We start from the raw sequence: 15,873 nt of genomic DNA, 5'->3' as shown, positions 1-15,873 counted from the left end.
GGTGTAAGCCATGTGTAGGCGTTTTTGTGTCAGTTTGCGCGTCTCGCTATATTTCTTCCTCAAGAAGTTATTTTTTTTGTAATTACCTGTTCCAGCGAGCTCTGGTTCACTGTGTAGTCCTCAATTTCACCGGCAGTCTGCAGTTCGTTCATCAAACGGAATATATCGCTGAGTCGTATCGCTGTCTCTTTCTCGTTAACTGCAAACGAGAGGGATGGCCGGAAATAATCTACTTTTGTTCAATAGCATATTATACTGGTAGATATTTACATTTACTTTGACAAACAAAATCGTAACTTTTTTTTTCCTTCCTATACTGATAGCCTTGAGAGGCTATTTCAGCTTCACCCTAACGTGTAGGTGAGCTCATGGCGCTCAAACAGGAGTGTTTCTAACACTGGCCCTAGCAAGAGCCGTGCTTCGCAGAATCTACCACCGGATCGGAAACGCGACCCACTGAGAAGATCCGCCGAGAAACTCAGTGGGCTGTGTCCGAGGGTTAATTCGCTCGTCGAGCCCTTCGTTGCAAGCGACGTGTTCGACGAGGGCGGTGACCGGTGCTTGTGGTACCTAATAGCACCGCTAATGGATCGGGAGAATCTGTAATAACGTGTTTTGGGCGACGTCGACTGCTTACCGTTCGGTCTACAGGATCGGGTATGGCATGAAAAATCGTAACAATATCTCGATTAAGTTTGTTTGACTTCAAGTTATGTATATTACAACAAGGTTTCGTTGATTAACAACTTTGTCTTCCGTGAGCACTGGCACCGGCGAAGTGATATAAAGACAACGAAAAACGATGGATTAAATCGTAAAATTACGTTTAATTCTGTTTTGTGCATCTGCGGACAATTGAACGACCGTGTGATACCTAAACCGTTTTTAAGCAGGTCACGATGCGATTTAGATTATAGGAGATATTCAACTCATTGTATTTTATAAAAAAACCGCTTTTTCGTCAATGTGCGTAAATATTACAATAATAATGCTTTCCGTGTTCAAGGGTAGAACACCCGCTATGCAATACAATTGAGACATCGACCTCATGATTTTTTAACGTTCACTTCATTAACGTTCTGATGCTAAAGAGTCCCGGTAATTCCTTGACAACAGCAAGCACGTCTGTCCGTCTAGGGCAGAGGTTCCCAAATTTATTTTTCTACTGCCCACTTTGAGAATAAATTATTTTTTAGTGCTCTCATTTTTTTACTTACTTAAAAATCACTATAATGAGAGCTTAGTCGGTATGTAAGAGTCCTCCTAGATGAAATTACAAATCGCCTCCCAAGCCTCTATACAAGCCCCCATTTTTTGTGGGTCTCTTACCGCCCCCCTTTAGGTCTGCAGCGCCCACAAGGGGGCGTTATCGCCCACTTTGGGAAAAGCTGGTCTAGGGTGAGGTAAAAAAGTCTCGAGGCGTAGAAAATTACCTGTAACGTAGTTGGGTAGCAGGAACTGCAGCGTGTGTGCGTGCAGCACGCGCAGCACGGCGTGGGGGGCGCGCGCACGCACGGCCCCCCACGCGACCCCCGCCGCCCCCGGCGCGCGGCACTCCACCACGTGCCCGCCGCCGAATCTGCGCGTAACACGCCAGTCAGTAGCTGCCATGGCTCGTCGCATCGATGCCACAACAACCCGAGTGATACGGCACTTGTGCGATATCATATCATAGGAGATTTCGTGAAAAGACTTTAATTAGACTAATAAGACTTATTAGACTCAAGCGATTGAAGTTTTTGTCAGATTTCTACTTACCATTAAACTCAAACATCAAACTGCGGTTTTTAACCATAACATTTGGGTAAATAATCGGGCTTTTCCCGGCTACTTTAGGAAATTGTAGTACCAGAATCAATCGGAATATTGAAGTAACTAATTACAACAACTCTCAATTGACCGAAATTGGCTAGGTACCTCTGTAGGCAGTCGTGTAGCGGCGCTAGAGCCACGAGGCGTCCCTTCCGCAGGAGCGCGATGCGCGCGGCCAGACGTCGCGCGTCCCGCAGCGCGTGTGTGGCCACGAGCACGGCGCGGCCCTCGCCCGCGCACTCGCGCGCCCGCTCGCACACCGCCGCGCCCGACGACGCGTCCATACCGCTGCACGTTATACATTACTGTGTGCTTAGTGCGAGCAAGAGCAAGAAGGGTCGTCGTACCCCCTTACAGGGGCACAAAATGCGCCTCGGGGCGAACCCCACCGGGGGAAAAACTCCCTGCCACGCAGAGCAGGGGTGAAGTGGATGCAGGATGAGATGGCTTAGTGCGAGTTTTTACGTTCTCGATAGCGTAAAAGTTAACTCAAATTTGTATTGATAAAATTTTACTGGTGGTAGGACCTCTTGTGAGTCCGCACGGGTAGGTACCACCACCCCGCCAATTTCTGCCGTGAAGCAGAAATGCGTTTCGGTTTGAAGGGTGGGGTAGCCGTTGTAACTATACTGAGACCTTAGAACTTATATCTCAAGGTGGGTGGCGCATTTACATTGTAGATGTCTATGGGCTCCGGTAACCACTTAACACCAGGTGGGCTGTGAGCTCGTTCACCCATCCAAGCAATAAAAAAAAAAAGTATATAGTTGGAGCAGCGCGGTACAAGCGGTAAACGTAAGCAAACGTTCCAACTCCACAACTCGGCCTCACAAGAGGTCCTACCACCAGTAAAGCTTGTAAACATTATATCATGATCCACAGCTTACCTTGGAAATCCCTAATGAATATCTCAATTACATTCTTATATCGCTGTTCTGATCTTCAAAGCAAAGCACGTGATTGGAATGTCAAGCTGTGTGCTTAGTGCAAGTTTTTTAACGTTCTCGATAACGTAGAAATTGGCTCATATTTGTATGGATTGGGATCGTTTGCGTCCGTTTGCCGCTAGGGGCGCTGTTCCAACTGCATACAAAATTGGCTTAACTTTTACGCTATCGAGAACGTTAAGAAACTCGCACTAAGCACGCTGGTCATAAAAATGCCTTAGGTACCTGGTGGGCTCATCGAGTAGGACAAGCGGATTTCTTCCCATGAATGCAATAGCGGTGCACAACTTCCTTTTGTTTCCGCCACTAAGATTTCCACTCAGCACGTCACTGTACGAATTCAATTCAAACATCGCTAATGTTCTTTTTATTACCTGCGAACAAAAATAAATCTTGATTTTATGCTAGATTAGGTGAAAAAGTATTACGGTTTTACATAACAATAAAACCGATATTATGTGCCGAGAAGGAAAACATACAGCATTGTATTATGAAGAAGCAGTGTGTACTTAGCTTAAATTCCTTGTCTATGTCCAACCATAGACAGTCAATTTAGTTCCATCTTTAGCCGCTAGGTGCTGCCAGCAAGTATAAAGGAAGCGCAGCCATCTTTGATCTTCATAGTCTTCACCAGGAAGAACTTCCTGCAATGCTGTATGTTTTCCTTCTCGGCACATAATATCGGTTTTATTGTTATGTAAAACCGTAATATTGATGTGCCTTTGGAAAACATACAGCATTGTATTATGAAGACGTGTTTGTTATCTGCTGGTGAAATTATTAAGCACAACGCTATGATGAAATAGGTAAGCTATAATAAAATTATGAAGCGCAATGATAATGTTCATAATTTATATAATTATGAAATCGAAAAAACACAGTTGTTAACTTCCATGTTAATTCAATAATTAAAAAATATTTATAAGTTTGTAATAAACATTTTATCTTGTATATACAAGAAAATGTATAAATTGTATAAATGATGTATATACATCATGTAGGTGTAAATGTTTTGAAAAAAAGAATCGTGAGGATCTTTAGGAAGTTCTATTATTCGGAAATAATTATTGTAAACGTTTGGATGATTTGCATTTGCCTCTAGAAAGTATTTCGTCTATTGGTTCATTACCAATCCATCTCAGAGGCTACTGCTGATCTACAACTTCTTAGATATGGGTTGATGCCACTACCTCGTAAGGTTGAACGAAGACCAGTTTCCAATTACAGTACGGTATGCCGCTTTTGTGACAACACACATAGTTAGAAAAAAGTCCTTACGAATCTTACTGGGCATGTCTTTAGTTTCATGTTTAGAAAGCACTTATGCAGATTATTGACGAAAATGGATTTTAATTTTAGACCCAATGACTGGTATCAGAAAGATGTTTTTCTCTGTTAAATGTTGAGCAAAGTAAGATCATTAACTCTGCGTCCAGTAGCCAGCAACATGGTTGTTGGTGTCCTTCAAGCTACCTTGAGGCGTGATCTGGTGGTGGCTGGGTTTGAAGAAAACCAATTTAGAACTATTCTCGGATCTCATGTGAATGGGACTATACTTAGTAAAGTTGTAATAAGTAGTTGAATTTTGTTTAGTTATTCCGATGGCTTTTTTAGAATAGCAATTTTTATTAGAGAGCTTGAGAATGTTCGCTGTCCTACATGTATGTTGCCCACAGAAAGTCGACAGCGCTGCTTTATGCAGAAGGATTGTTTTATAGGCAAAATTTTCTTTTTGGAAAAGAAAAAAGAATTTGGCAACATCTGCAGACTTAGGATCAATTTTAAATCTGTAGCACCATATGCACCATCTTCTAGTCGCTGGTAAGTATGCTGGCAAAGTGGATTGACACCAGCTAATTTTAAATAAATCTTCTCCTGTGTAGACCAGTCTATTATTTGTACAACCTCCCCCCCCCCCTTTCTAAGCTTTCAGGGTTAATGTTTACCCTGTGGAGGAGGCAGGTTTTGGATTTCGTGCGCGTTATCTAGCGTTCGGGATCTGAGGGCTTGGAACCCAAATGCTTTCGCTCAGTCTGGGAACTCTACCAGGTAGGTTCCCTAGACACTTGAAGTGAGTCAGTACTCTGGGGAGAAGGTTGAGAGGAGGAATTCTCCATGCTAGTTGCATCCTCTACGGTCTGCTGAAGGTATCCAATCTTGGTCGGCGAATGGGTTTATATCCGGATGACCCCACTTTCGAAAAACTTTTGTGGTCACTTGTGGTAAAAAGTGCCATTTCGCAGGTTGATTTCCTCGTGATAGCCTGTCGGTTACGATGTTGTATCTCCCCGAGAGATTATAAGCTGACAGTTATCTTGAACTTATCGCTTAGGTTTAAAGATCGAAAGGTCAACGCTAGTGAAATACTTTCAGATTCATTTTGATTGTCACTACCATTGCAAATAGCTCTTTTGTGGCTGAGCCGTTTCAGTTGTTGAGCTGACCATAGACAGGACGTTAATATTTTGTCTAATTGTAACCCCTACCCATGTCCGAAGCTTCCGTTGCCAGGAAATGGTTGGTTTTGTGTCTCGGCAATGTTTGACATGTGACTCCGTGTCAGCACTGCATTTGTAACCCCTACACATGTCCGAAGCTTCCGTTGCCAGGAAATGGTTGGTTTTGTGTATCGGCAATGTCTGAGATGGGGCTCCGCGTCAGCGCTGCATTTAATTGTTAACACATGTAGGATGGCCCGTTTTTACGGGGGTGTTTTTTCTTGAAACTTCGCAAGAATTTTCAAGTTCGCAATTTGCAAGTTAGCATAGATTGATGTGATTCCGTCAGAGTTTGAGCTAGGATGATGAGGATGAGCTAGTTGTTGAGTGGCCACTTTATTTTCTCGCAATTTTCCATCGAATCCCTAAACATGTCATCTCTTGAACCAGTGTACTAATTGATTTTTTGTAAGGCTGACTTGGCAGCCCAAATAATCCAAGAGCTTTACAGCTTATGTGGCCTGAAGACTCAACTTGGACTTCTTTTGATGGACCAGGTGGAATTTGCGTAGGTGGGATAACACTCAACATCCCTTTGCACGCAATGTCTCCGCGACAGAGCATGCTATGCAAGCAAAAAAGGTGTATTTGTCTTCATGGACCAAAAAAGTCGCGTAGGTAGGTTAACATTTGACTTCCCTATGTACGTAAGGTCTTCGCGACCGAGCATGGTATGGGAGCAAAAACGTTTATTTGTTTTGGTGAAACAAGATCAAGTCGTGTAGGTAAGCTAGCACTTTCGATTTTGCACGCAATGCCTCCGCGACCGAGCATGCTACGGAAGCAAAAAGGTTTATTTGTCTTGAAGGACCAAAAACGTCGCGTAGGTACGTTAACATTTGACTTCCCTATGTACGCAAGGTCTCCGCGACCGAGCATGCTATGGGAACAAAAACGTTTATTTGTCTTGGTGAAACAAGATTAAGTCGTGTAGGTAAGCTAGCACTCGACTTTGCACGCAATATCTCCGCGACCGAGCGACCGAGCACCCTATATAATGGAAATTGACATGCCAGCCCAGATAATCCAAAAGCTTCACAGCTTCTGCAGCCTGAAGTTTCAACTTGGATTTGTTTTGGTCGACCAAAAGGAAGTCGTCTAGGTAGACTAGCACTCGAGTTCCTTTTGCACGCAAGGTCTCTGCGACCCAGCATGTTATGGAAGCAAAAAAGGTTAATCCAAAAGCTTCACAGCTTCTGCAGCCTGAAGTTTCAACTTGGATTTGTCTTGGTCGACCAAAAGGAAGTCGTCTAGGTAGACACTAGCACTCGAGTTCCCTTTGCACGCAAGGTCTCTGCGACCCGCATGTTATAGAAGCAAAAAAGGTGTGGCTCTGAAGCCAGACCGAAGGGTAGGCATGTCATTTCATACTAACTCATAAGAAGGTACCGATTCCTTCCTGAAGGTACTGATACTGGTACCTTGGTACTGATCCTCAAGAAGTATCGACGAAATTTTGCGACTGATACTAGAAAAATATTCCTGAGAAATGTTTAATTCTATCATCCAGTCCCCTGGGTGGAGAAAGTTTGGTACCGAGGTGTCCGAAAACAGTTACGTGTTTTATCTTTACGACCTTGTTCAACTCTCGAAGATCGAAAATTGGACGCATTGATCCGTCGCTTTTCTTAAGCAGAATTTTTTTTTTTTTTTTTGTTTTTGTTTTTTTTTTTTTTTTGGTATTTGGTAACCATACATGGTTTACAAATTATTACAATTTTGGTGGCACTCAGTGCCTCCCGTCGGTGTCTTCAATTGCCCCCCTCTGGATTGTGCCAGATGTTACGGACTATGATTGTTTATAATGTTTGGCTTGCCTTTTGTACGAGGTCGTGACAAATAGGATTGTAGCCCTCCGAGGGACTGAATAGATTTCAATTTAGTATTATCAAACAAAAGATTCCTCAATGAGTAGTGCGTTGGCAACAGGATACTTTGTTAGAGACCACGGAAATTAAACTTTGACGTCTTATTTCTATCCATACAGCCCTTTTTTCCGTATACAATTTAAAACGCTTTTACGGGTAACTTGTACGACGGAGACGATTTGCCAAAGTTTTCAGTAATTATGTTACAAAGATTATTAGTTTAAATCTGTTGTGTTTTTGTCAAAATTTCCGTATTGACGAGATCAATTTGTTTACAACAATTTTCGTTACATTCAATTGTTACACACAGTTGATGCATTATTAGATTTACAACGTCACTGACCTGGTGGGATAACGAGCCGATTCGAAGATCGACCGTTACCTTTGAATCCCGTCGTTTCTTACGCAGAGACTCCTTTTGTTCTTTTTCGCTTGACGAGCTGTTCGAACGCAAGGCGTCTCCATCGCGTCTCGCCTGGACATCTTCCCTCTCGGAAATTATGGAGCTTGACTCAACATCACCTCCAACAGATGACGCGTGATTCATGGCGTCCGATGATAGGATTGGTAAATAATACTCGTAATGATTGCAAAATAACACTCATAGAAACACAAAATAAATATTTTTTGCAATTAATAAGAAGTCGAATAAATATTTGTGGATTTGCGACTTCACAGTACGAAAGTACACAACGCTATGAAGATCAAAGATGGCTGCGCTTCCTTTATACTTGCTGGCAGCACCTAGCGGCTAAAGATGGAACTAAATTGACTGTCTATGGTTGGACATAGACAAGGAATTTAAGCTAAGTACACACTGCTTCTTCATAATACAATGCTGTATGTTTTCCAAAGGCACATCAATGATTTATTTTATAACTAGCAGCCCGGTCCGGCTCCGCTCGGGTCTTTAACAAAAATTTCAACGTTATTTGACGTTGTTTTATTATTTTAAATAAAAGAACACTTATTGCGGCATAACTATAATAGTTAGACATATCCTGTCGCGACACTTTTTGTAAATACTAATGTGTTCTACAAAGTCGTAGTACATTATTTTATTCTATCATCAATAGTTTTCGCAGGGCACGCGATGTAAAGAATATTTTAGGTAATTTTTTTACACCTTGGGTTACATTATTGGAATTTTGGTAACGATCCCTAATTTTTTTCAAAAAAGATTATAGCCTTTGTCACTCGGGAATAGAGTAGCTTCCAAACAATGAAAGAATTTTTCAAATCGGTTCAGTAGTTTCGGAGCCTATTCAATACAAATAAACAAACAAATCTTTCTATCCTCTTTATAATATTATTATATTATATTTTATAATAACTGTTATCACTAGTGGACAGTGGTTTTTAGTAGATTTTAATAATCTGTCCGATATTTTCTGCGGCGATGGAACTCACTTTGAATATTAAAATATTGCGAGATTCAAATATTTCACTCACATCGTCCTGGTCATTTATTCCTCTTAACTGGCAGTAGAAGGACAGGATCTCTCTGACCGTCAGCAGGGGGTCTATAGCGTCGCTTTGTGGACAGTAACCTGCAATAATGGTATAATTGCGAGAAAGAGAGAGAGAGAGAGAGTATTCTTTATTGAGTTTATTTTACACCAAAAAACAAATAAACAGTAGGTACAATACATTAAGTATAAAAAAGTACAATTGGCGGTCTTATCGCTAAGAGCGATCTCTTCCAGACAACTATCATACATATATGTACACATACATATACACATACATACATACACATACACACATACATACACATAAACATAGGTACATACATATATCCGTAAATATATATACAATTAACACAATGTAATATAAAAATAATTATAAAAAAATTTGCTTCTTTACACATAAGCAATTTACATATAAAATATATAAAAGTATACAGAATTAAGACGAAAGGAAGTTAATATCGGTTAGAGCAGTAATGCTAATATTTCATTTAATGCTTCTGTCTAAAAGATTGGCTGAATGAACGAAACTTACTTATAAGTCCTTGACAGAGCTTCCTAGGGGTCATCTTCTGTTCATTGAGGTACACTTCACCGGCAGTAGGTCGGATCTCCCCGGTCAGTATCGAGAAGGTCGTGGATTTACCAGCGCCGTTCTCTCCGAGTAACGCTGTGCACTAGGGATGGCATAAATTTAAAGTGGCGATGACTTTAAGTAGAAACGCAGTCATAGATACTATTGAAATTAATAATTATTAACATTTACATTAAGAATCGTTAATTTAATCAGAAAAGCATAAAAACTTTATTAATCCAAAGATTCATCTCTTTATTGTCCAAAATTCTGAGTACTCTTTATCTATTCCTAATAATTTAAATATTGCAACTAGCGCCATCTCTATACCAGAACCGAAATTAGTGTCGATTAGTTGCTCATGTTTCATGTGTTTTTTACAGCACGTGACGTGTGTTTTTTTCACATCGAACGTGAATCCACACCAGTATTTAACGCGTTCTTCCTACGGCTTTCTATATAAGTTCCTGATAATGAAATGTGACTAATGAAATAAGTGGTAAGGGCCCGTTAAATAATAGTGGGTGTAATGCATATAACCGTGATAGCTGAAAACAATTGTAACATGAAATTAAGGACTGTCTGACTGTCTGACTGACAAGTCTGTATACTTGTGATTATCATTCTGCATACTTCTGCTGCAATGGATGCATTCTTTTGGAGCGTGCAGCATTTGAGACTTCTTATTTTTTTTGCTATCCTTGAGAGGCTATTTCAGTTTCTCCTTGACCTGTAGGTGAGCTTACGGGGCTCAAATCGGAACTGTTGCTACCACTGGCCCTAGCAAGAGCAGTGCTTCGCAGAAACTACCGCCGGATCGGAAACGCGACCCACTGAGAAGATCCGACGAGAAACTCAGGGGGCTGTGTCTATAGAAGCGGAGATTTCAACTACATGTCTAAGAATCGGTATATTTACGTATTTTATGTGATATACGTAAAAATACCGGTGGTCGGATCTCCTCGCCGACACGTCGTAATGTGTTAGGTATAGTAAGTGCGGTACCTGTCCCTCAGGCAGCGAGAGCGTGAGGTCCACGAGCGCGGGGCGGCGGTACATCTTGCCGAGCCGCACACATTGCGCCACGCCGGCGCCGCCGCCACGCGCCGCCCGCCGCACTCGCTTGCCGTCGCACTCCGTATGCACGTAGCCTGTTTATAATCACCGATCTTCATAACCAACACGTTATATTTAGTATAGACGAGGTTACGACGCCACCTATGTGCTTAGTGCGAGTTTTTTAGCGTTCTCGATAGCGTCAAAGTTAGCTCATATTTGTATGGAATGGGATCGTTTGCCTACGGGGAACCCTCAGACACAGCCCACTGAGTTTCTCGTCGAATCTTCTCAGTGGGTCGCGTTTCCGATCTGGTGGTAGATTCTGCGAAGCACGGCTCTTGCTAGGGTTCGTGTTAGCAACATCATCAGGTTTGATCCCCGTGAGCTCACCTTCTAGTTAAGGTTACCCTGATATAGCCTCTCAAGGCTCTCAGCTTAGGAGGGAAAAAAAATCCCTACGTTTGCTGCTAGGGGCGCTATTCCAACTGCATACAAAATTGGGCTAACTTTGGGCTAAAACTCGCACTAAGCATACCTTAAGAGGTGAGCTTTAAATCTAAATCGCCATGCTCCTCACCTCCAGTTACGTGCATGTTTATCTGTGTACTTTTGTAATGTTTTTGTATTATAGTATTTTTTGTGTGTTTTGTTTATATTATCTTATTTAACTGCTTGTGGAGAACAAACGTTTTACGATAGTATTCATTATTTATTGTAGACTGTTAAGGCTCGTACAGATATAAAGACATGTTTTAATATGCTTGCATTGTCCTCAACACTCTCCTTGTGTGTTCCACTCCGGTGATTCCCCTAGTGCGCGTCGAGTCGGTCGACTGTGATGGCTAAATCGGCATGTATATGAGATTATCGATTTCAAATGATTCGACAATTTTTTTTTTATTTTTTTTATTGCCCTTGTAGGCAGACGAGCATACGGCCCACCTGATGGTGAGTGGTTACCGTTGCCCATGGACTTCAACAATGCCAGGGGCAGAGCCAAGCTGCTGCCTACCGCTAAAACCGGACATTTGCTACTAGAACTTTTTTTATTCTTCGTCGCTTTCTTCATTACTGAAGGTCGTGTCCCTGAAACTTGACCGTGGCCTGTCTCGTGAGTTTTTTCCATCTCGTCCGGTCCTCAGCTTCTCGAATGGCGGTTGCGACTGGCAGCCCAGTTAGGGCATAACTAACATAATATAATATAACCGCTACTAGAACATACCCCTATTAATATTGCCGATGGTGTTGACCCGGATGTGTCCCTGAGCGGAGTGCAACAGTGCTGCTCGCACCTTCTTCCTCTCCTCAGCGACTTCCACGGGCTCCAATTCTTCGTAGTTCGTCTGCGGCATCTTCTCGCGTCTCAACCTTCATAACATGTGAATGAACAGAATTTCTGCATTGTTTTTCAATTGCTTTTCATTTGGCGTGGAAGAACGAACGAGTTCATGATTTATAGTTTATGTTTAAAGAGTAGGGTCATAAATACAAATGTTGCAATGACTTTATGCCTCATGATGACAGCGGTATTCATGTCGTGATGTCTCTGAGCTCCAATCACATAATCGATTGATACCTTTATTCGTCTGCTTATCTTGTCATTACGGATCCTCCAGATCCATTAACGGTGCTTTTAGGTACCACAAGCACCGGTCATCGTTCTCGTCGAACCCGTTGCTTGCGACGAAGGGCTCGACGAGCGAATTAACCCACAAACACAGCCCACTGAGTTTCTCGCCGGATCTTCTCAGTGGGACGCGTTTCCGATCCGGTGGTAGATTTTGCGAAGCACTGCTCTTGCTAGGGTAAGTGTTAGCAACACTGCGGTTTGAGCCCCGTGAGCTCACCTACTAGTTAAGGTTACGCTGAAATAGCCTCTCAAGACTATCAGCTTAGGTAGGAAAAAAAACTACTTATCTAGGCCACTAAGTTTGGTAGTTTTATGCCTCACGCCAGGAGTACAGGAGTAGGCTTATGGAGTAACGCACCTGCCAAGAAATATTTCGAAGCAATCGTACTCGATGGCCAGGTTGAGTAGGAAGAGGGCTCCGCCTACCACTACCAGCGCCAACACGTGGAGTCTCAGCAAACTGGACCTGAACGGATCTTGATACGTGTCCATACCGAAACGGCTTAACACCTAAAAATATAAACAGTGTAAATCGTTATTAACGAATATTCTGTGACCTATTGACCTATGTATGTCTTCTTGTTTGAGTGCCAAGAGGATATTTAGCGACTAGTTTCTACTCATATCGCTTCCGGTGTCCTCATGCGATTTATCACGCGCGCCACGATTGAAGTATTGGAAACGTCGGAGTTATAAATCAAATAAACTTGAGCAGTCTAATTTATCGTATCGTATCATATCTATACCGTAAAATATCGTGTTTAAAATATTCGTATTAATAAATTAAAATTTATCTTATCGTATATTTATGTTATTATTCGCAAATTATTGCTTATTAAATTATCGCTTATTATTGTAGAGAGATGATACTTTCCACTTTAAAAATGTAGCCATTGTTTAAATTAAATGTTTTATGGGGGTCTTAACGTGAACATAGTACATATTTTTAGCTTACGAGGCGAGGTGATGTTCTCACGGTTAACAAGGAGTATAATGGCTAATAGAATTGTTAGACATCATAACGTGAATGCCGCCAGTCGCTTTGAGACATGAGGCAGCATTGTCAATAGTAATATTGTAATGGAACCATCGCCGGGTCGTGTCCTTCACATAGAATTGCGGTCATATTTAGCAGCAAGGCAAGCAGCAGGGCTACAATACATTCTACTCTTTACTCCTTAATTATTGAATTAAGGACAGAAATAATTTGCAACAAATATGGTAATTGCCAATGCCACATCCGTATTGGCAATTACCAATATTTTAAGGTCAATAAAACAATAGTAGCAGTAGCTAGCCACTGGCTGGCTGACCATTCCCCGTGTTTATTTTATTATATTTGTGTTAATAGATCGATGTAGTACATTATACACACCTCCGACTGGATAGTGTTCTTGGCTATTTCCAGTAATCCGTCACCCAGCGCGAACTGTGGAGCTATCAAGAATATCTTGTGTAAGATCCACCGAGCGTTGTCTGTTGCCTGCAGGAATTAACATTTTCTTAGAAATATGTTATTGATTATTTATGACGTCACAATGATTAAAAAAACACTAAGGTAGCTTATAAGTTATAAGAAAATACGATTGCGATGTTGTGCAAACAAATGTTGAAAGTTAAAATCATGAATAATAATAAAACTTTGTTTTAATTCGGCAGTGGGCAAGCAATAGTTTAGTTTAGTTTAGCAATTAGTTCGAGCTTATAATTTTCAGAGGTTCCAATTTGATCCTAAGGGTATACTCTATAGCAGGATAATGATCTTATACTGTTAATAAGGTTCTAAAAATATGTATATCATCACCAAATTTATGAACTTTCGTGATTTGTAAATGACATTAAAGTATTCCGTGTATTAACAAGCGTGTTAGGGGAAGCATACATTTAGCTTGATGGAAGTCAAACATGTTTAATTTAATTTGAACTTTGAAACACATACTATAGTAAATTATATAATAATTTACTTTCAATTTATTTAATTTTAATTTACTATACTTCTACTCAACTATAATATTAGAAGGGTCGGTACTTGGAGCTAGGAATTATCGGGAACTCATGAAATATGACGATCGTTGTAAGAACCCGTCAAATAATAGTGTGTATAATGTTAAAAAGAATCGCCATAGTTGTTCATTTTTGTCACAGTAAAATGTGATTAAAAAATTAGGCGTATTTCATATATTTAGCGATAGTAATGCCAGTAAAGCCGAGTTAAGCCTGAAAACTAGAACCTCATCGATAGATGGCGCCACAATACACTTACGTCGGAATCCGATATGATGTCGAGTATGAGAAGTATCGTCATCCCGGCGAGCCCCAGCAAGGAATTCGCGCAGAACAACACCATGTTCGCTAGGCTGGCTTCGGTAAACAGCTTCTCCAACAGATGGACGAGGTTACCGCATGCAAATCTGAGAGATATTAAAATTTGTATGTTTAGGCTATTTGGTTTAAGCGACATTTCGCTTAATACGTGACATTTATCTCTGTAATTAAAGGTGCGTTTTCTTTGGTATTAGCATCAACAGTTCGTTGTTTTTTAATTGAACTTCAATTAAGCTTACTCTATTCAAATAGCTGAAAAAGTTTTTTTTTGTGATTATATTTTTTCCAACTTTTAAAACTTAAAATAAAAAAAAATTTAATGGCTGTTAGTCCCTGTAAAGTTTCAAAAATGTCGCTTAAGCCAAATAGTCTTTCACCCCTCGATAGGTTGAATAGTTTATATAAGATTCACAGTGCTTCAGATCGTCAATGTCGCTACCCACCCGGAGTCCTTATTGTATAACGATTGACATCAAACCGGGATGCGTCATTGGTTCGTAGCAGCAACAGGCTCACCTATATGTGTTTACGACACGCCTTACCGACAGTAACACTGATTGATTATCGCTTTTTTTTCCTACCTATGCTGATAGCCTTGAGAGGCTATTTCATTTCACCCTAACGTGTGTAGGTGAGCTCACGGGGCTCTAACTGGAATGTTGTTAACACTGACCCTAGCGAGAGCAGTGCTTCGCAGAATCTACCACCGGATCGGAAACGCGACCCACTGAGAAGATCCGGCGAGAAACTCAGTGGGCTGTGTTTGAGGGTTAATTTACTCGGCGAGCCCTTCGTCGCAAGCGACGGGTTCGACGATGATGGTGACCGGTGCTTGTGGTGCCTAAAAGCACCGTTAATGGATCAGGAGGATCCGCAATGACGTGCTTTGGGCGACGTCGACGGCTTACCATTCGGTCTACAGGATCGGGTATTTAGTTTCCAGCGGCCACGACAAGAGGGTTCTCATGTCGTGCCGCCTTCTCAAAGTGGCGCATGACTATCGCAGTGCGTTGGTATTGTACTCAGAGAAAGAACAAGCTGGCCACCTCGCTCTGAGAATCCTTTAGCCACCTTTCGAGACTGATGCGAAGGTACGGGCTTGTGCTCTTATTTATTGGTTGGTAATTTCTTGAGAGAGCGAGAGAGAGAGAGTATTCTTTATTGTACAGCAAAGAAATAAATAAACAACGCGACGCATCAAATACAAAAAAAAGTACAATTGGTGGTCATATCGCTAAGAGCGATCTCTTCTAGACAACAATCAGGTGGACAATAATCATTTGGAAACGAATTAAGCGCGGTGTACCAATCCAGTGAATATTATATATATAATTATACAACAAATACACAATGTAATATAATAATAATTATTAATAATTTTGCTTCTTTACACATAAATAAGCGTATTTTATTTAATAAATTTATTTTACTTGAGCGTATTTTACTGCGCGCTATTTGGCTACATCCATCACGAGGGATGTTTGCTTCGCTTAATGGGTTGGTTGAGAAATAATCAAAACTCACCCATATAACATAATGAGTACGCATATCGCCGGCAAGTTGTTCTTCGCCACAAACACGGGGAAGCCGAACGCCAACATTACCATCGCCGTTATTATCATATTTATGAAGATGATCTGAAATATTATTAGGTTATAGTATGTATTTTGAAGTCGTCGTGGACTAAAGGA

General features: G+C 41.2%; 1 protein-coding gene across 1 annotated transcript in view; it reads right to left on the bottom strand.

Annotated features, from left to right (window-relative positions):
- Positions 1-15,873, bottom strand: part of ldd (lipid droplet defective) — a 113,129-nt gene that overhangs the window by 2,806 nt on the left and 94,450 nt on the right. Inside the window, exons 58-69 of the mRNA XM_028179812.2 lie at positions 15,707-15,819; positions 14,121-14,268; positions 13,233-13,340; positions 12,216-12,367; positions 11,450-11,595; positions 10,174-10,319; positions 9,130-9,271; positions 8,578-8,675; positions 2,985-3,133; positions 1,918-2,100; positions 1,434-1,579; positions 87-199 (exon numbers count right to left, since the gene is read on the bottom strand). Coding sequence (XP_028035613.2) covers positions 87-199; positions 1,434-1,579; positions 1,918-2,100; positions 2,985-3,133; positions 8,578-8,675; positions 9,130-9,271; positions 10,174-10,319; positions 11,450-11,595; positions 12,216-12,367; positions 13,233-13,340; positions 14,121-14,268; positions 15,707-15,819 — 1,644 coding nt within the window. The remainder of the gene's footprint in view (positions 1-86; positions 200-1,433; positions 1,580-1,917; positions 2,101-2,984; positions 3,134-8,577; positions 8,676-9,129; positions 9,272-10,173; positions 10,320-11,449; positions 11,596-12,215; positions 12,368-13,232; positions 13,341-14,120; positions 14,269-15,706; positions 15,820-15,873) is intronic.

The sequence above is a fragment of the Bombyx mandarina genome, chromosome A1 (genome assembly GCF_030267445.1).
Source record: "Bombyx mandarina strain Sakado chromosome A1, ASM3026744v2".
Lineage (NCBI taxonomy): Eukaryota > Metazoa > Arthropoda > Insecta > Lepidoptera > Bombycidae > Bombyx > Bombyx mandarina.
The sequence above is the reverse complement of the archived record's forward strand: the minus strand, read 5'-3'. Positions and strand labels throughout refer to the sequence as shown.